A 20,777-nucleotide genomic window follows, 5' to 3' on the forward strand; every position below is an offset into this window, starting at 1 on the left:
ACTTATAATTTGACCAAACTGACTAATGAGTAGAATCTTCCAGATTTGGTAACGTTTCTAGTAGTAGCACTGGAAGGTTTGAGATCAGACTTTGCTGTGTATTGCTTGACAAGACATCAGGAAGCAAACTTGTTTTCACCTCTTATTTATGTGAACTAAGATATGGTAAGCATAAATATTGCCTCCCTTAAACCGTCAGCTTGAATGCCTATGGTGGATGGTATTAACTACTACTGAAAGTAGTATAGTAGAAGTGTTTTCATTTTATACGTATATATATACCTGAGTGAGTTGGGAGGGATTTCTGAAGAGAAGTGACATCTTACATAAAGTTAAAAAAAAAGTAAATAAAACCTTGACCATGCCAACAAAACAGAAACAGCCTTTGGCATTGAACCTGTAATTGCCTTTAGGTTGCAGGCAAGCAAGCATGAAAGCAAAAAGGTTACAATAAAGAATGCTTCTTGTCAGCATTCAGATGAGCAAATAACAAGGGACAAAATAAGTCGTTATTTTTGTAGCCATAGGAGAAGTGGAAGCTACAAATAACCAACACAATGAAATTCTGTTACCTTTTTGTTTTCTCATTAGGTACATTGAAGAAAGTCCATCTCTGAGACGTATGACTATGATGAGGGAAAAAGGAAGGCGACAAGCCATTAGAGGCCCAGCATTCATGTTCAACAACAGGGGCACCAGTCTTACGGCGGAAGAAGAGCGCTTTCTAGATGCTGCAGAGTATGGGAACATACCTGTGGTGCGCAAAATGCTGGAGGAGTCAAAAACACTGAATGTCAACTGTGTTGACTACATGGGCCAAAACGCCTTGCAGCTTGCTGTAGGGAATGAACATTTGGAAGTGACAGAACTTCTGTTAAAAAAAGAGAACTTGGCACGGATTGGAGATGCCCTGCTGCTCGCAATCAGCAAGGGCTACATTAGGATAGTGGAAGCAATTTTGAATCATCCTGGGTTTTCAGTAAATAAGCGACTGACTCTGAGCCCTTGTGAGCAGGAGCTCCAGGATGATGATTTTTATTCCTATGACGAAGACGGTACGCGCTTTTCTCCAGATATCACTCCCATAATTTTAGCTGCCCACTGCCAAAAATACGAAGTCGTGCATATGCTGTTGATGAAAGGAGCAAGGATAGAAAGACCTCATGATTATTTCTGTAAATGTAATGACTGTACAGAGAAGCAAAAGCATGATTCTTTCAGTCACTCTAGGTCAAGAATAAATGCATACAAAGGACTGGCTAGTCCGGCTTATCTGTCCCTCTCCAGTGAAGATCCAGTACTCACTGCTTTAGAACTCAGCAATGAACTTGCCAAGTTGGCCAACATTGAAAAAGAATTCAAGGTAATGGTGTTTTGGTATTTCTCTCTGTTACTGTTTTAAAGTTGCTGTTACTTTGTGATGTCCTTAGATGCTTGAGATTATTTCTTGTGTCTTTGCTTTTTCAATTGCAAATGCATTCATGATATTTATCGTCTGTCATTTTTGATTTTGAGTTTTCAATACATAAGCCTTTAAAAAAGAAATTTTAATTGCTTTTGCATCTAGTGTGTATGGAGAAAATAGGAAAAAGGGACAGTGTGTATTCTGATAACCTTGCAGCAGATGGGAAACAGTTTTGGTTGCTGTAGCAGATGAAGATTGTTTTTAGTTACAAATGCTGAGTAGTGTAAGTGCAGGAAGCAGAAATATTACGCTTTTCTTGAGCATGCTGCAGCACTGACCTTATTCCCTCTTTTTTATTGGGACTAATTTTGAATGATGTCTCCAAATTGTTAAGAATACAGAAAGTGGGGGGTTTTTTTGATGCACCTTTTAGAAATGTCACTTGTTCAAAACCAGCTGTTAGAGTGATTACAGATGTAGGTTCCGTTTTCTGTTTTAGAGCTGTATCTGGTTTAGTATGTCAGTGCCCTGACTTTTCTACGTATTTCAGCTTCTCCATCTGATAATTATTCACTTATTTAACTGTTGCCCTGTACATTTTTTTTATGATTTTGCAGTTCTGTTGAATACCTTGAAAACGTATAGTAAAACCCCTGTTCCCTCTTGCCCCTGCCACCCCCAAACATCACACAAAAAAAAAAAAAAATCAAACCCCAGCAGACTGCGTGTAATAAGAAAAGCTCAGCTTGGGGAATGACAGATTGTTCTCAGTAAGTAGTGATATTAACAGCATTCTATCTAGTTTTAGCAAAAAATTTACTGGTGTCAGGGTCAGTGTTGGGTGCTACTTCTTTGTTTAATATCTTCATAAATGATCCGAGAGAGGCAAACAATGCGTTAACCTTTTCAAACAACAGCAAGCATTGCTAACACTGTGGAGAACTCAGAAGAAATGTACAACAACCTGGCGAAATCATAAATTAATAAACCGAACTTTACCAGAAGAGGAAGAAACAGTTTTAGACTCCTGAGAAAGAATAGCTCCGGATATAGCTATAGCTGAGTGAATAAAAATATAATTTTAAAATTAGGTTTCAATGCTGAGAAGGATTCATGTATTATACCACGCACTAATAAAGTGTAAAAGTCATCTTAAACCTTTCCTCTCCTTCCTTTGCTGAAGGAACCTCCTCATGCCATGCTGTGTAATGTGTAATTTGGCAAATGGATTCAGTATTTCCTCAATGTATTTATTCAGGAGTATAGGAAAAATGTCAGATTTTTCTTTTTCCTCTGCTGAAAAAGTACTGAAGTGGGAAAGCTCTTTGTGAACATAACATTGAAGAATTAGAAAAATTTGTCATATGCACAGAGCCTGTTGGCTTGTGTGCTTCACACAATGAATTACAGGTATGTGCCTCATTTGCAGACCGTGATAGAAGGTTAAATCTCTGATGTGTATAACTTGGTCCTGTTTATGTCAACTAGGCCTACAACCCGAGAGCCACAAGGTCACCAGACTTGTGTGCCCAAGATGGACATTTATGGGTTTTCTGAATAACGCTTTGGTGGTTGTGGATACAAGCCTTTGGATGTTGTCCCCCTGCTCTTTCTCCTGCAGTTTCTCAGAACTTTTCTTCTGGGTTGGCACCTTAGAAACTCCGTCTTTCTCTTTGTGATGCTGCATACAAATTTTGTTATTATACCTGTGTTCAGAAACACTGGTGGGCTTAGGGACTCAATTTAAAAGTGTTACGCAACTCCCTAGGAACCCAAAATACAATCTCTGCCACCAAAAGCTAAATTAAGGCAAGCTGTATCATGTTTTTATAAGGGGAGGATGTAGATGATTAGAACTGAATAGAAAAGTTTCACTAAATATACAAATTCATGGGAAGCTCCTGTATCATAGGTACTAATCCTGTGAATACAAATTTCATCAGAAAAGGAATAGCTTGAAATTTTGGAGGCAAAAAGGTGATAGTTTTTTGTTGGACTTCTCATTTCAAACCAGAATTTTAAAAAAAATACTTAATTTCAAAAAATATTAAATAGTCACAGAATAAAATATTCTGGTTTTCAATTTTTTCTTTTTTTTTTTTTTTTCCCTCAACTGTTTAGCCTCTATTCATTGGTATTTTGGGATGCCTAAGAGCATGAGAAATCCACTATTTTAACAGATTTCACTGTTTTTGAATAGCACTTAGACAGCTGCTAACCTTGCCAGGAGTATAAGATAACTCAGTTTTGGCACCTACAGTAGAAATTGTTCTTGGCTCCTTGCTAGCATGCAAATTCTGGCGTCTCATCAAAATCAAAACATTACAGTGAAATAATTATTCTCCTTACTGACCTCACATCTGTCGCTTTTCCTTCTGATTCTTATGCACCTCAGGGCATTCTTTCTGTTTCTACCAAGCCTGGTAGGAGAGTTGCTTGTTTTCCTCTGGCATCGATGCTTGGCCACCCTTCCTTGGGAGAAGGGCTAGTGGAAAAGGGAAAGAAGGAGGAGGAAAAGGAAGAGGCAAGGATTTTTTTAACCTTACCATTAAACCAAATTCAGGAAGGGCTGAAATTGCACAGCCGATGAGAAGACTATTCCCCTGGAGGTGTGGGCAGGTATGATGGGGCTTCTTGTGGCATGGATGTAATACCAGATGCCGCATTGAGAGCTGTAGAGTAGATCAAGGAGAAAGCAAGCAGTGCTTCTGTGTCTTACAGAAGTCCGTTGTGAGAGCTTGCCACACTTGATGTAAGTCCAATTTGTAACTGTCTGTTCAGTGTTTTCTTTTCTATAGGTATGTCATCTGAATGTGTTTTACTAATAACTGTGTGCTTTGTTGTGTCCCAGAAGAGAAGGCCTCTAGTCCGACATTCGCATTCCCTATGAGGCAGAATGACTGATAGACTTCTGGTGCCCTCTCCTTTAGGATCGTCACTGGAAATGCTTAAGTATTCCAATAAAATTCAATTTATAGCACAACACTGAGCAAAATTGTTTCAGGGTAAAGAAAAATGGACGAAGTAGTTCATTTCCCACAGAAAATGACAAATCTGTTTAAAGGGACTTTTGATGATATTCATGATTTATTCTTACTATCTATGGTACATTAAGGCCTGTAGCATTTCCTATGCATGCTCGCAGCAATGCACTTCCTGGACGTGGAACACTCGTACAGAAAATACTTTTCTAGGTGGTTTTCCCACAGAGAAAGAGTATAGGGTGAACCTGTTTAAAAATGCTTGAGGGCAGAGCTTCCTAGTAAATGCTTGCAAAATTGAACCTTACATCTTTTGTGTATGCAAAGTCCAGTCTGCCTCTATCATTTACGATTTACACTAACAAGTTCTGCTGTTCATGTACAAACCAGAGTGTGCACAAGTGTATTAGGAATGTGGGAAGTGGCTTAGGACATTCATTCACGACAGTCAGTTCCCCACAAATATTAAAAAACTTATTAATTACACTGATTTTTAATTTTTTAATTTTCCCTTCAGAAGTAAGGAGGAAGGATTCAAAGAAACCGGTGAACCCTCATTTCTCCTGGAAGATACAAAACATGTAGCCAAAAATAAGTACTGAAAATGAGTAATAATAGATGGGGAAACAGGAGCCCAAAAGACCATTTTACTTTCTTTCATCCTCAAGCTTCCTTACTTCCTATGCATTTGTGAAATCCTTGTTCCAAGCTGCTGTTACTCCTTTTGCTCTTCTTCATCTGTTTTATTGCTGTTTCTTCTTTGCACTGTTTCCCCTTTTTGTTCTTTGCATCCACTTGTCATCTTCCCCTATTTTCTTCTATTCATTTCACTCTTTGGATTTCCTTTTCTCCCTTCGAAGTGCTCACCTAATTGTCTTTACTTTTTTTTTTTTTCTTTTAATCTCTATCTTCCTCCCTTTAGGTTCTTTATTGCATTTTCTGATCCTCGTAAAGCATGACTGGCTTGTCTGAACATGCTGGTGACTCTTCTTTAGGTCTGGAAACCAGCTAAGGGAACAGCAGAGATTATCAGTGCCTGGCTGTCAAAGCAGCAAGACATCATTTTGGTGGCCAGTATTGCAGCATATCATCCCTGTGGCTAGCGCAGGAACTACAGTATTTCTCTTGCCTTCCTTGGTGATCCTAGTCCCTGTTCCAGGGGCTGACAGCAGGATTTTGGATGATGTCAGAATTTCCAGTTTGTTTTATCTGAGTCAAGACTGCAACGAAATCGTAAAAAAACCCTTCACTCTTCCATACCTACTGCAATCACTCCAAATTTCAGTCTCTTAATGCAGCTGATTAGATTCTCTCTTGTTGGGTTCTTTAGGGGTGTTTTATATGCAATAGAGATAATGAGAAAGAAAGCAGCATTGTTGATGAAGTTCTGTGTCGTAAGATGGCAAAACCAGAATTCTGCTTCGATCGGAGCTTCTTCAGCCATTTTGATATTTAAGAGGGCTTTTATAACCAATGGGTCTGCTCAGAAAATGGTATACCAATGGTATCAAATCTGCTGGTTCAATTTCTTTCTTTTGTTGAAAAGGACAAAACCTGTTAAGTTAGAGTAAGTTATGGAGTGGCGTTCTACTGGCATCTGTCTTTATGGGTGGTTGGAGATCTCCAAGATGTACTGCTTTGTACCTGATAGACTGGCTAGGGAAGCTCAGTCTGGAACTGTATATTGTCTTTATGTAAAAAAAGTGTTTGTTACCATAGTTGGAGAATCATGTTTTCCAATCCCCATAGCACCACAAAATACTTTGCAATACAAATATTCCCAATTTTTATGTTTTCTTGTTCTTCTGTTTTTAGCAGACCTTGCCCATTGTGGCTGCTGTGGGTTACTAAAGTTAATTGATATTAACCGTTCTCCCTGAGAACTTTAAAACTGTTACTGCTCAGTGGTGGGAGATTTTTTAGCAGTCAGAACAGCCAATGGAACTTTCCTTTGGAGTCACCATAGAAAAAAACAGGATAAGGTAGCTAAAAAGCCACATGATAGTCTCTGTATGCTAGCTAAATACTGTCCTTTGTAAGCAAGCTCAATTCTCCCAGTGGAAATTGCGCTAGCTGGTATCATGTCAGAATTTGGTCCATCACAGCAAGGATCAGAAAGATCGTAGTCCTGCTTTATGTAGCATAAATCCATGTTCCTAGTTTTGCTAAAAGCTCCTGCTGAAACCAACGGAAGATGTGGACGTGCATCTAAAAGCGGAATCTGTCAGTGTTCCAAGTAAATTTACATAGTGTTATCTCAGCTGAACTAACAAAGAGTGTTCAAGCCTGATCTGTGTTCAGGTCCAACTTTTAAAAGGATGGAGCCTAGATCCATAATCGTTAGTGCAATTATGTGCTTGATTTGCATATACAGTTCCTGTAGTTATATATGCAAACTGTCTATGTAAGTGATCTCAAAACGACCATTTAATATGTAATGCTCAACATCAATGTATGATGGCCTATAATGTGTGTGAACTAGTTACGCAGTTGTGCATGGTCACAACCCGTGGTACTTACAGGAATGTGGCGCTCTAAATAGAAAATGTATGTATACATTTTGTTTGACTGCATGTAACTGCTCAGTATAAATTTTCTTTGGAATAGTTAATAATCTTCCGGGTGAAATCAGCTGAAGATTTTTGTTCACATGCTTCATTCTTTGAACAGATTGATAGGTTCTTTGTCAAAATTCTAGATGAACTTACAAGGTAGTCTTTAATGTTATGAGTGAGAAGAGAATATGCAGAGTTGGACAGGCTGAGATCCAACCATTGATGTGTGCCAGAGTCCTCTGAAACTGCTTGTGAGACACAGTTCTGCAATTCCAGTCGTCATCAGTTGTCCTTTATGTACTGGTGTCAGCTGTGGTATCTGTGAAATGCAGAATACAGGTTGATATTTTTGATGTTACAAAGATCTCTGTGTAACCTTTTTTTTTTTTTGCGAGCTATCATTTAAGGTGATTTGGCTAGTAAAACCAACTGAGTTAGTTAGGTTGTGAATTAATTGAAGAAGCATTTTGTTGATCAAGGAAGCTGAGTCCCTTTATTATGACAAAAAAATAGGCCAAGAACCCCACTGTATAAGCAAGTCTATTGGTGCCTTATTCTGTTTGGTGTTCCCCTGAAGATTAGCTTCATGCTAAAGAATTGGCAACTTCCACAGTATGTAGCAGGGCTTTTCAAACATGGATACTCCACAGGGGGAGTTCTGGTAGCCTTGTTTAGAATACGGAAGAGGTGAGTGATCTGTTGGCTTCATTTGTATCTTCTCAAGAGTAAGCAGAGGTGTATGTGGATGGCCGAGACCACAGATTCTGGTTTTTGCTGTTCCCACAACACCCTAGAGCTAGAAGATTGCTTGAGAATTGGGTCCCATGGTTACCATGTGGTTAGCGTTTGTCTGTTTAATTCTGTAAAGCAATCAAATAGACTGAGATAAATTTGATTTGCTAATACATAAGTAAGTAAAGACCTGGAGAGGGAAATCTGACGAGTTTTCTCAGCATAAGATTGAAAGCCTGAGTCAGGTACTAACAATGCACATACTGGTTTGCAGTTCTCGTAACAGCATTTGTAAGTAATGTAGCCTGTATTTAATCCTTAAATTTGACAGAATAAAATTTAATCCATCATATCTTTAATCTTATCTGGCAATAAGCATAACTGTTATAAGCAAAAACTTTTATTATCAAGAAACATGCAGCACTGGTAATTTTTCAGTAGAAATGTGGGTACCTCTTATGTAGTAGGCAAACAGTCCATGCAAAGCAGTCTGGCCTTCAGGAACTGGCAGGGCTATTCACAGTGGGCAGGTGTATTTTTTGGGATGCCAGCTAATACAGTGTGAGCTGTGAGGGCAGGAGCTTTGCACCCTCTGCCAGGTTCAGTCCGGAGCTCAGACACACTTGTGGGGATGAGTCTGCAGTCACGAGACCAGCGAAATAAACAGTCTGTAGTCTATTGAAATAGCAGTCTTCATGTGATGCTACTGTGACTATAGCAGAAATTTACTTGAATGTTTACATTTTATGAAGCTGAGGCTAGGCTGTACTTGTGTACTTGCATGTGTGAGAGACTTGACTATAGCTTAAACATGAGGAGAAATAGATTTTCCTGACTTTCACATTGGAAGTTGTTACGAAGTAACTTCTTGGTAATGTACCTTTTGATATTACATTTCTGTGTTATTTTAAGAAAAAAAAGAATAGTTAAATGGTAAAGAAAATGGAGTGAACCTTTAGCAAGAGTAACTATTGTTATTTCCTAACTATTACAAGTCCACTATTTCTCCTTCTCTTTCTTCACAGTTAGCAAAGGAATCATAGAATGGTTTAGGTTGGAAGGGACCTCGAAGATGCCTTTCTTTAGCTGTAGTGAAATGAGTAAGCAACTCTTACTTGAAATTGGAAGTTTAAGAGAGTGTTCAGGTTCTCACAGATACATAATAATTCTGTTGTGAAAACAATATAAACAGTGTTAAGAACATAGGACTTCAGTAAACCGAAGGCACGGTATTGTTTTTGGCTTTACTAGACTTGTCTTTAGTCTCTACTTTGTCTTCACTGAAGAAAATCCCCATCTTCTCTTTACATTGTCTTACCTCCTTGTGCTTTGCTTAACATCCTTTACAAGCCTGACTTCTAGCAGTTTATACTTATAGTTCTTGGCCTCTGTGATGAAACTTTCTTTCTTGACTAAACTGTCAAGAAAGACTGTTCCCCTTGGTCTTCTTTAAGACTGCTATTCTAGCCACCATTCTGGAGTCTTCCTCTGCAAGGTTTTTGTCTTTGTAGCCTTTGATGTCTAATCACTTTCACATCTTTTACGTAAAAGCCTTCTCTACATTTGGACCTCAATGCTTGTAAGTACATTTCACTCCCTTGACTAGCTTTCTCGTGAGACTTTGCCTTTTTAAACGTCTTAAATCTTAGTCATATGTATGCTTGCTAATCCTTTCACTGAATATAATCACGCATCCCCGTATTATTTTTATAATTGGCTCTTCTGTACTGTTCTCCTTGGTTACCAAAAACAAATCTAAAATAACCTTAAATCCTGTTGGTTCACTGACAGCTGAATTAATTTGTCATCTATGACCGACAGAAATAACTGAGTCCTGTTTAGGCCTATGATTAGGAGTGGTTATTTCCAAGTCTGTATCTGGGATGTCTTCCATAATAACACAATTCCTAGTAGTATTTGTTTGTCTCCAGTAATGTTTCATTTTGATTCATATCTGAATCTGACCTATGGGATTGATAGCCAATTCTTGCAATTATCCTGTGTAGCCTCTTTTCCCAAAATAATTTGAAACTACTGAGAGCATGTTAGTTTCTCTATCCCATTTTATAGATGCTAAGTTGAAAATTTAACAAAACTAGCAGTACAAGGGGGTAAAAGTTACTTAGGTAAGGGGGGGAAGTGAGGGATTTGGGGAAAAAAATTGAGATAAAATTATAAGATTATGAGGGCAGAAGAAGTAAGGAAGTATTTTTGGGAAGGCAGAAACCACAAAGGAAAAATATGTAGCCACTCAAAAGCAATTTTAAAAAGGTAGTGTTTGAAAATGAACAGTAAACACACAAAAATTGAGAGACAGAGGATTTAGGCTAGTCTTTTGATGGCCTAGTCGGGGGGGCGGGGAATGAAGAAAAGCTGTGGAGTAATTGAAAAAGAAGGCTGTGCTATTTTCTGTTGGGCACTGAAACACTCGATACAAGGTAAAATTGGCAAGTTCAGTCAAGTTTCCTCCTGCAACTGTAGCCTCATGTGAGGAAATCAGAGGCTGCATCTCAGATAAAGATGTCCTAGAAATCTAGCTGAGAGGACATGGATGCATAAATGAAGACCAAGGTTTCTACTGAAGTAGTTATTAGGTAAGAGCTTATAGGTAATGTCACAGAGGTGGTGGGAGGCATATACAAGCAAAAACAAAAGTGCAAGCAAAGTTTCACATGTGCGTGCCTTATGGAGGTATCTTAATTTTGAAATGTAGCCACAAATGTTTTGTCAGAAGAGAAAGGAGATTAGTTAGATGAAAATCTTTGCAATGTTGACACATACGAGAAGCCTAGATGTTTAAACGTAGCACCTGAAAGATAGATATAAGCTTGCTTATAGGGAGACAGCAAAAAGGGTAGGGATGAAGAATGTGAAACTTGTAAGCAGCATGCCAGACATAAGGTATGAACACAGCGAAAAGCAGTATCACTGCACCCGTGGTGCAGTAGTTTAATAGCTGTATGGAAAGGGTCACAATGCATAACTCAGGACGTGGTCCCAAAGCGTTGAAGGGTTGGAGGAGGCTGAGGAAAGATAGAAAGGGTAAGGATGAGCAAAAAGTAGTTGTTTTTTTTTTTGCATGACACAGTAAGACTTCACAGCTATAGTCAATGAGCTACAAATCTGGAAATGGCCAATGACACTGTGCAAAATGGAAGCAGTGAGGGGGGAAAAGAAGAAAAGCATTGCTAAAAGATTAGGGACTGAAAAGAGTCTGAATAGGAGGAGGGGGGAGTTGTTTTTTAATAACTGAGAAAACAAATGTGTGCTTTGTATACTTTCAGAAGGTAACACAAGCAGAACTGTTGGGAAGGGAAAGCTGATAGAGCGAGAGCAAACAAGAGGGAGATTACAGTAATAGGGAAAGGAATGGTTTGTGACCGATAAAGACAGGGAAGTGAAGGAGAGCAGGAGAGGAAGGGAAAGGTGGACAGAGCTCTTAAATAAAAGGGTTGAGGTTTACAGAAATGTCACTCTAGCTTGGCTGTGTTGTCAGTGGAAAGGTGACCTTGTAGAGCTTGGCTCAGGAACCTAATATCTTTGAACTGTCCTTTGAAGAAGCTGGTTTCTGTCTTGCCGATACAGGAAATTTGGTGTATTTTGCCCACAACGCTGGTGTTTAAGCACGTGCCATGGTTATTCTATGCAGTTACTTTGTAGCCGACTGTACACACTGTTGGATGTGAAAGGGTTCCAAGGGTAAGTGGGAAGCAGAGCGGAAGAGAAAAGGGAAATGAATACGGTATACATCAGAGTAAAGACTAAGCAGCCATTTTAGCAGTGTAGAAAGAGCAGAAATATATTTGTAGCCCACGAGGCAACTCTAAGAATTATCTCACTAATTGTCTGCAAAGTTTTTGCAAGAGTGAGGTTAATATTTCAAGACTTCTGGCCCTGGTTTGTTTGTGTCATTCTTATTTGTCCATTCAACTTCCCCTTGCTGCCTGTCTGCTACTATGTAATGTTCCCATGCTCTGTTAAACAGCTGTAGTGACCTTCTGTTTAAGGGGCTACCTTGTGTCAGAGAAGAAATGATTCCACTATACAAGAGCTCTGTAATGTCTGATACACTCCTAACTTGACATACTGTGTAAAAGTCCCACACCATTAATTTTTAACAACTTGTACAGGTTCTTTTTCCTTGCCGTTGACTCCCAAGCATGTTTGTCATGGGCCGTTTTCTCTAACCCTTCTGTTTCAGAATGACTATCGGAAGCTGTCTATGCAGTGCAAAGATTTTGTGGTTGGTGTTCTTGATCTCTGCCGAGACTCGGAAGAAGTGGAGGCCATTCTGAATGGAGATTTGAATTCTGAGCCAGTTGAAGCGCAGAGACACAGAGCATCCCTGAGCCGTGTGAAGCTGGCCATTAAGTATGAAGTCAAAAAGGTAACTCCTTATAGGCAGTGCTTTCAGACATTGTAATAGGAACGCAGTGTCATCTCATTATTCCACAGGTGCTATGAAACAGTGGTCAGATGCATTACTGAGACATAGTGTGTGTAATCAAGATTCTTACAAGGCAGAAGCTGGCAGAAGGGGACTACAGTGAAGCAGTTTAGTTTAATCTACTTTCCACAGCTGAGAATTGGCAGGAGGTTTTAATGACATAAATCAGCTGTGCTAGCACGTTATACACAGTTGGTCAGATCCTTCTCCTGATTAATCCAAAGGAAGACATTTCAGTGGAGCTAGATTTTCACTCAGGGAAAGTAAGAATGTGTCTTCCTGATGGTCTGTGTGATAATATCTAATCCAAAGAGAAGGATGTATTGGTGAAAGTGTTGGTCTCAACCAATTAAAAGATCTGGTCCGTTCATTATTTCTTTTTATTACTTTTGCTTTCTACCTGAAGTAACTTAATTGGGCAAGTAAATTCTGGGCAGTAAGTCTTGCAGCTTTCTACTAGTCCTCTTATGAACACATAGGTCTGTCTTTGAAAAAAAAGTTCTTACTACTTTGAAAAAGGAAAAGATCTAAGTTGTCATTAAGTATATTATTTTTTAATTTATTTCAAAATATGACAGTATATCAAACATCTCATCTCTAAGTGTGTGGGTTGTAGTGAGAAATTCTGCATGATTTGCCATGTGTGCTCCTTTAATAAATATTTTAAAATTCAGTCCTGAAAATATATGGAATATATTTGTGGTTAGGTAATCAGTTAATTTCAGTTCTTCATCTTTGCACCTGTACTTATCAGTGTTTTGTAAAGTGCAATGTGTTTTCACTTGATGCCTCTCTCAAAGTAATCTTAATGAACAGATATTTTGTGAATGAATGTTACGAGTTTAAAAAAATGGAGTTGTGTATCACACATTTGACACAATGCATATCCATTTATCTCAACAGTTTTCAATATATAGCTATGGTGTTCTCTTTGAGATCCCAGTACCCTAGCACAGAAAATAGTTAATACTGTTTCCTACTGTGAGAGGACTCAATAAAAACAGCAATGCCTATGTATTATTTACAGCTACCTATTTACATGGGTAGCATCATTTCCATTCTTAACAGCCATTATAGTTTCATCATCTCTACAAGACGTCTTGTGTCTTTCAGAATAAATAACACTGTATTCTGTGGCCACCTGTTGAGCCAATCTGTCATATAAAATGAATTGTAAGCAACCTGCCAGGACAACTGGGAAGTGTTGGTGTTCATTATGTCACCAAAAGATGGTTAAGGAAAATCGTAAACACACATCCCAAACAGCAAATCATTGTTTCCAATATAGAATTGGTCTACAGCAGCTAAATGCATATTAATAACCAAAATTCAAGGTAAATATATACAAGTATTAAATTAATTAAAAAGAAAGGAACAAGGGAAGAATCAAAGTGCATAAGCATGTTATCATACCTAAATAACATATGAATACTTAATGCTGTTGCATTTTAATGTCTACCAAACCTTTGCTGAGACTTGTGTCTCAGCTTTCTTGCTGAAGACTGATTTTCTTCTAAGAGGTTGTTGTCACTGATGAAATTCATTGCTGAGCAAAGGGCTACACAGATCTGTTAAGAATAACAAAAATCTGCATAGTGGAAGAAGAAGGCAATTCCATGTAGCAAACTTATTCTTATCTCTTGCAAGAGACTGTAGATAAGCTCAAGGTTTTGGCTCCAATTAGTGACAAATACAGTTCAGAACCTACAAGACTAATGATCTTGGAAGGAAATAAGTAGATGGTGTAGAGGTGCGGAGTTGTTACTGTATTCATACCTGTGCTGTTCCATGTAAATGGCCATTACAGAGGCCATGACAAGGGTTGAGCCAGGAAATATCTCTGCCACGGTGGTACTTTGATGCTGGGATTGGCTCTGTTACACCTGTGGCAGATTATAACAATATTCTGATTGTAGAACAGATTCCTATGTGGGAACTCTACATGAGATGCTTTCAACCCTGTAACTGTAGGAAGCAGACAAGGATGTGGCTTAGGTTTCTTAGCTTTCGGTATGTCTAGCTGCACTTCTGGGTCTGTTGCAAACAGTACAGTCAAACAGAACTGCAGGTCCATGAAATGGTTAATGAGCCATATGCCCTTTTCAGAGCGAGGAGAGACAGGAAAAAGCATATGACAAGTGAGCAAATGTGCTCAGAAGTTCACTGCTAGGGAAATGGAGTTTTTAATTCTGTTAGTAATGAAACTCTTGCACTTAATACCCTAGGCACTGCATTATAGAGTAGCCCATCTTGTAAACATGACATGATTTTGAAGCTAAGGTTCAGGTTGAAACTGCAGGCCCAATAGTGAAGGATTAAGGGAATGAAAAATCCAAGAAAAACTAGTTAGAACAAGTAGTCTTGCTCTGTATGCTGAATTGCTGCTGCAGTCATGCTTTTAGTATTGTATCTTAACTCTGTCTTTAGATTGCCAACAAAATTTCAGGGAAGTTGCTGACACAGGGCCAAGTTCTGCAGTTCTTGCTGAGATAAAAATCAGAGTGGAATTTCCAAGTGAAATCAATAAGAGTGTGAGTAAAATCACAGGATTTAATTTTCAAACACTGACATTTCAAATTGATAGATAAGAAAGAAGATTCAAAATTCTCTTTGTTGTGTGTTTGTGTATCAGAGCATGCCAGGATCTGTTCCTGTCAGATCTAAATTCAGTCATTAGGATATTAGGGATAAATAACATAATCACTCTTAGTCATACAGAAAAATATTTACATACTGACTGACTGGTTCATGGTCATGAAGCTGAATCTGATGTGTTACAGTCAATTATGCCCAGAAAAGCAGCTAAATTAAAATTAGGATTTTTTTTTTTTTTTTTAGTGACCAGATACTGTCCTCATGTATCTTGGTTGTTTACTGGGGTTTGGACTGGATTCTAAAGTACTAGATAAATGTGATAATATGATCAACATGTAATGAAAAGTAAGAAACCGCATGGAAAGTAGGATGAGAGAAGAGAAATACAGAAGAAACAAGGTTGTAGGATGATGTGATTGGTAGGTGAAATATGATATGAATCTATTGTTCTCAGAGGAGATGGAATTTGGGGGGAGACCCATATACAGGGTAAGGGGGGCAGACAAAAGGTTGCAGTTGCTGTAAGTAAAACCAACAACATCATAAATTGAAGTATTTCAGCAGAGCTGGAGAGAATGATGAATTACAGAGCTTTTATGGATGGGAGAAGTGACACGAGTTGCTCTGAGGTCTTGGAAGTGGTACATATTGTGCAGTTGCCAAAGTTAAATAAGTTGCTAAGATCTTCTCGAGAGCCCTCAGACTTACTGCCAGAGAAGAACTTGTCATAACCATTGGCATTTTATTCATTAATTCCTCCCTTTTCTCAGGAAAATTATAGCACAGGCAGGTCTGCTCTTAGCATCAGATCAAAATGTTGATAGACCAGGAGGAATAAACCAGCACACAGCTCTGGATGAGATGCAGGAGGACCCGTGGGCTGGTTCGTAGCCCTAGGCAAGCTCCCTTAAATCTCCTTTGCTGTTTCTTCCCATTTCCTCTGGTAATTGGAGGAATGATGTGGGTGTTTCTTCTCTCCCCTCTTCCCTACGGTTTTAAGCCTGCTTTTTAAAAATGTCTTTGTAATTTGAAATAATTATTTACTTTCCTGTCTTTGGCCATGGTTAATGTGCTGTGGGGTTTGTTCCTTGATGTCCTGAGTTGAGAATGAAATTTATCTTAGAAAAAGAAGAGACTGGGCCATATGTCAGAATACCCAAACGGTTTCTTTTTTCCAAATGGGCTAGGTTGGCAGTTTTTATGGTGCATAAGCTTCACAGGTGACAGCCTAATAAAAAGAAGACAAACATAGTTCAAGTTGACATCAATTTCTTAAAGACTTTAAAAATCTTTTTATTTATTTCTGTTAGCTATTCCACTGTTGGTACAAACTGTGTTAATGTGTTAATAATGAATCATAACCAAAAATACTTCAGGAGTTTCATTTTGGAGCAAAGTAGATTAAAATATGAAGATTGCTTCCATTTTTCAAGTTCATGCAACAGCTTCAGATTCCTCCTCCTGAGAGTTTTAAGGTTCCCTGTTTTCATTGCCAATGATTTAATTTGATTTTTTTAAGAAGTCTGCCCTATTGTACTACTGTATGCACTTCTTAATGAGATTTGGAATATAAATGGAGTTTTGCAGGCAAGACCTGGCAAATAACAGTGTATATAGTACATTATGATCTCAACAGAGTACAAAGGATAATAAAATGGATATCCAAGGTTTACAGTAATTTATTTTTTTTTTAAGTACAAGCAATTCAGCTCAAATCTCATTCTTAATCCAACATGGATTATCAGAGTTACCAGAATTATTTTCAAATCCTTTTTGTGCAAATGCCTAGCATTCTTTATTCTGATTTACTAGTTATTGTTGACCAGTGCAGCAAGTATATTACCAGATTTCTTCAAATTGCTGTGATAACCAGGCTGTTTACCCTCATGCTTGACTGGTGTCCCACATGCTCTTGTGATGTGGCAGTCTCACAGGACATGGTATGTATAATAGTAATAGTGATAATAATGAGTACGATAACACTTTTAGAAATGGACTTAACCAATAATGTAAATATAATGGGCAAAGAATATAGGGAGCTATAGAATTATTCTTCCCCTAGGTTTTGTCAGTAGCAGCACCCAACATGGACTACACACTCCTGGTTACATGGCAGGAATGGCAGCGCCATCTCCTCTGTCCACATTGCTTCATCCTAAAGAAATACAGTAGTGCTTTAAAAATAGAGCAATACATGCTCAACCTTCAACAGACTTGACCAAGAGACGATCTTAGTAAAGTAAAACTTAAAGCATATCTAAACAAATGCAGTTCTTGGCAGCAGCTTGTTTTATCGTTTCATAATTAATTTGGGAATCTTTCCCTTTCCTGTGAACATTCTGAAATCTTACTGAAGCTAGGAAAATAACATTTGCATGTATTTGCTGCACAGAAGAAAGATGGAAGTTGACTGGTTTTGGTTTGGGTTATTTTTTTTAGTGGGTACTAGATCCTTAATATTTGTGAGTTTAGTATCTTAATGTTTAGTATCTTTTCTGTTTTAATTTTGGGACACCTAAGGAAGAATTTGTGGAAGCTAAGGACCAATGAAACTTACACAAAAGAGTCAGGAGAGCAAGTTTGTGTTGTAATAACTGTCTGAGGAGAAGTTGAGCATTAATCCTAAGCCTATTTTTCTACTTGTCTGACTGTCTCTTCGTGACTAGATCCCAATAAATTCACTTGATGCCCTATTTCTTTGTCTTGATGTTTTTCTGGCTTCCTCCCCATATTTTAAAGCACTTTGTTCCTTGATGATGTCCGCTTAGTTAAGGTCAGTTGAAATTTTACCATTGTCTTCAGCAGGCATCGGAGTTCGGTCGAAAGAAGGTGAGTATGTTCAAAAATTGTCTTTCGCATGTCTGTGTCTGGGTACAAGAAAAGTAAGTACCAAAACCAACTTGTCTCAGTGAATTTTAGATTGAAAATGGTTAAGGAGGTATTCGGAGCCTTTGTCAAAGAACCAAATGAAGCAGCAATGATGTTTGAGGAGGTCTGTGAAGAGCATGCGCAGGAAGGGGAGAGGCTAACAGTGGATTATGGTCAGACCAGAATTTTCAGTCTCTGCAGGAATTCTGCATGTACGTGCAATCAGCTTGATTTGCTGAGAAATTGTTGGAAGTTAGGACTGACGTTCAACTCTGACAGGATCCAGTTGGGTATGTGAAACTGTTCTAATAATGCATAAAAGGCTACTATCAGTGGTGGCTGTCCACATGTGCAACCTTGTCCCCAAAGTTCTGCTTTAAACCAGCTCAGCAGTTTCTTTATTTATTAACCTTTATTTTAAAGAAAAGGAGCAAAAAACCCATGGTTCTTAAGGTCTTAATTAACACAGATATTTAAGGTGATCATGATCGTGTATGTAGCAGTATATAACTCTTCTTACAAATTATAATATGTCTTGATGTTCTTTCTTTTTTTTTTTTTTTTACAGTTTGTGGCCCATCCAAACTGTCAGCAACAGCTACTGACTATCTGGTATGAAAATCTCTCAGGATTACGGGAGCAGACCATAGCTATCAAGTGTCTGGTTGTGCTGGTTGTGGCATTGGGCCTTCCATTTCTAGCCATTGGTTATTGGATTGCACCATGTAGCAGGGTACTGAATTTCATAAATTACGTATCTTATACTATTCTGGGTGCTGCTTTTCAATTTCTGGCATTCAAAATGCAATATTGTACCTCTAATTCTGCTGCTTCCAAATTTTAACTAATTAACGATATTTTTAGTAATCCCTAGTCTTGAGCCAAAAGATGCTATTTGTTTTATTTGGACTGTAAAGAGGGGACCACAGTGATGAAGCATGAAAATAAATTGTTGTTAAGTTTAAAGAAAGGGGAGAAAAAAAAAAAGAAAAAAAAAAAACCACCCCAAAAACCTTCTCTGAGAGCTTTTTTTTTTTTAATTTCCATAGATCGTTTTCACCTCATAATCTATGCTATGCAATTGTATTTGTATTAGTAACATGGATTTTTTTTTTGAAAGTCACCACTCAGATTCTGTATTAGATCTCTGATGGCATCTTAAGAGCTGATGCTGTTCCCATATATACCATTAGTAGGACACCTGTTGACTCCACTGATGCAGAACTTAATCTTAAGTAAAATATTTGATATTCCTGCCCTAGGATGTCTGTTGACCAGGTGAACCATAGAGCAGAAATTAAATTAAACGTGGTATTCCAACCATGTGGTAGGGTATATTTGCAAAAGAGAGCAACTGTGAACTCTTACCTCTTTAAAATTATATGAAAATATATAGGTACTTTCAGCTTTCCTGATGATCTCACAATGAAAATAACAGCATTTTCTTTGAAATCCTTGTAGTCCATAGCATGTGAATTGTCTGCAAATGAAGCATATTGATAGATCATTGGTAAATCAGAAGGAGGAAGATTTCTCTGTTACAGTAACTTTAAAAAAAAAAATAGGTAAATTTGCTTGTGTGCTGAATGTGGTCTTTCAATTTCATTTCCTTAAGAAGTATACAGCAAAGAAATGTGACTTTCATTCATTTATATTTTGCTCTTGTAGTTCACCTCAAAAAGGATAAGATTTTGCTCATCTCCTGCATATTTGGAGGGAACCTGATGTTTTCTGTGGGTTAAATATTTATTTACTTTAAAGATAAACCTTTGTGAAAATAGTATAATTGTTACTCTCATTATTCTCTGAAATGTCACTTTCCATGAATATCTGTAGTAAAGATATTCCTCACTCGCAACTCCATATCATAGAAACATATTAATATATTTTAGCTGGCGTCTAATATGAAAAAACGACATTTGTCCTTGAGCTTTAATTCCGAGTACCAGAAACACCTGACATTTTTCCTAGTGCTCATGTCAGATAGAAGTACTGTACATTCGGATCAGTTGTTTGATATTGTAGTTTGAAAATGCTTTCTAAAGGTCAGGAGCAGGAAGGGAACCTGACATTGTTTGCACAGGTAGTAAATGCTATTTAGTGTGTGCTGGTCCACTTAGTTCATAGTAGCTGACCCCAGTTTCAGAAAACCATTCCTTGAAATAAGAAAGCTACTCCCAGTTCCCCATCTGCTGAACTTGGTTTTTTCTTATTATACAATACTGCTGATAATGGAGCTTTTCACAGGGGATTTTAGAATATTGTGTAATGTTGGTGATGTATGTGATAGTTGGTCACATTAGAACTGTATGTTAACATTAATAAAGGTCAGGCATTATGTGCAGAGCAGTATATTGTCTCACTGTACTGAAGAAGACAGGAAACCGGTGGCTTTAAAAGGTGTGCACAGCTAAGACAAAGAAGTCTGTCTAGCATCTGCCTTGTCGCACCTTGTGCAGAGCTGGTACAAACATTGTCCCGCTCAGGCCACAGAAAGGAGGCGTATTCCAAAGGTATTACTCCTCTGAAAGGGAAGCAGGCTGGGAAGGACAAGCAAACCTACACCTGTGTTCCCCCCAAGAAGTCTCCGAAGAGCGTTGTTAAGGAATCTCAGTGCCATCTCTGTGCTTGAGCCAACGCACAAATTGCTGTCTGTGGGGCCATCTCCTCGACACCCTCATTTTTTGAGTACAGGATGGGGAGTTGCAGCAGCACTGGCCGCATGAGACCTTCACTGCCTGAATAAAGGAGACTGGCAATGTTACCCTCAGAGGAGCAGGCGTAGAGCTTGGCATTTCTGACGCTGGCTTGCAGCATAAGGCTAGTACTGATGGGATCACAGACTTCTTTTTCATACAGCCAGTAACAGCGACAGACCCATTGCTCTTTCCAGTGTGGTCTTCTGGAGGCAGCCAGTTCTCTCTTCTGGTGCAGACTGCCTCTGCTGTTACTGTTCTCTCCTTCTGCCAGCTGCAGATGTGAATGAATTGAGCTGAATTTATTTGAAAATAGTAGTATTTCTGATCTTGTCCCTCTTACTCCATTGTGATGGAACAGTCTTTATTTTCAGTAGACACAGGTTATTTATTTGGGACTTTTTGCTCTGAACATATATTCTGTGGATGGAACACAGTAGCCAGAAATTAGAAGATGAGTCTGTATTTTTTTCCAGAGCTGTAGTCATAGGCAAGCTA

The 20,777-nt window shown here is 38.4% G+C and overlaps 1 protein-coding gene across 1 annotated transcript in view; it reads left to right on the forward strand.

The window, feature by feature from the left end:
- Positions 1 to 598: 598 nt before the first annotated feature.
- TRPC3 (transient receptor potential cation channel, subfamily C, member 3) overlaps positions 599 to 20,777 on the forward strand; it is a 33,555-nt gene continuing 13,376 nt past the window's right edge. The window contains exons 1-3 of the mRNA XM_009887871.1: positions 599 to 1,363; positions 11,875 to 12,060; positions 18,152 to 18,316. Of these exons, the coding sequence (XP_009886173.1) occupies positions 623 to 1,363; positions 11,875 to 12,060; positions 18,152 to 18,316 (1,092 nt within the window). The 5' untranslated portion in view covers positions 599 to 622. The remainder of the gene's footprint in view (positions 1,364 to 11,874; positions 12,061 to 18,151; positions 18,317 to 20,777) is intronic.

The sequence above is a fragment of the Charadrius vociferus genome, unplaced genomic scaffold, assembly GCF_000708025.1.
Source record: "Charadrius vociferus isolate BGI_N301 unplaced genomic scaffold, ASM70802v2 scaffold806, whole genome shotgun sequence".
NCBI lineage: Eukaryota > Metazoa > Chordata > Aves > Charadriiformes > Charadriidae > Charadrius > Charadrius vociferus.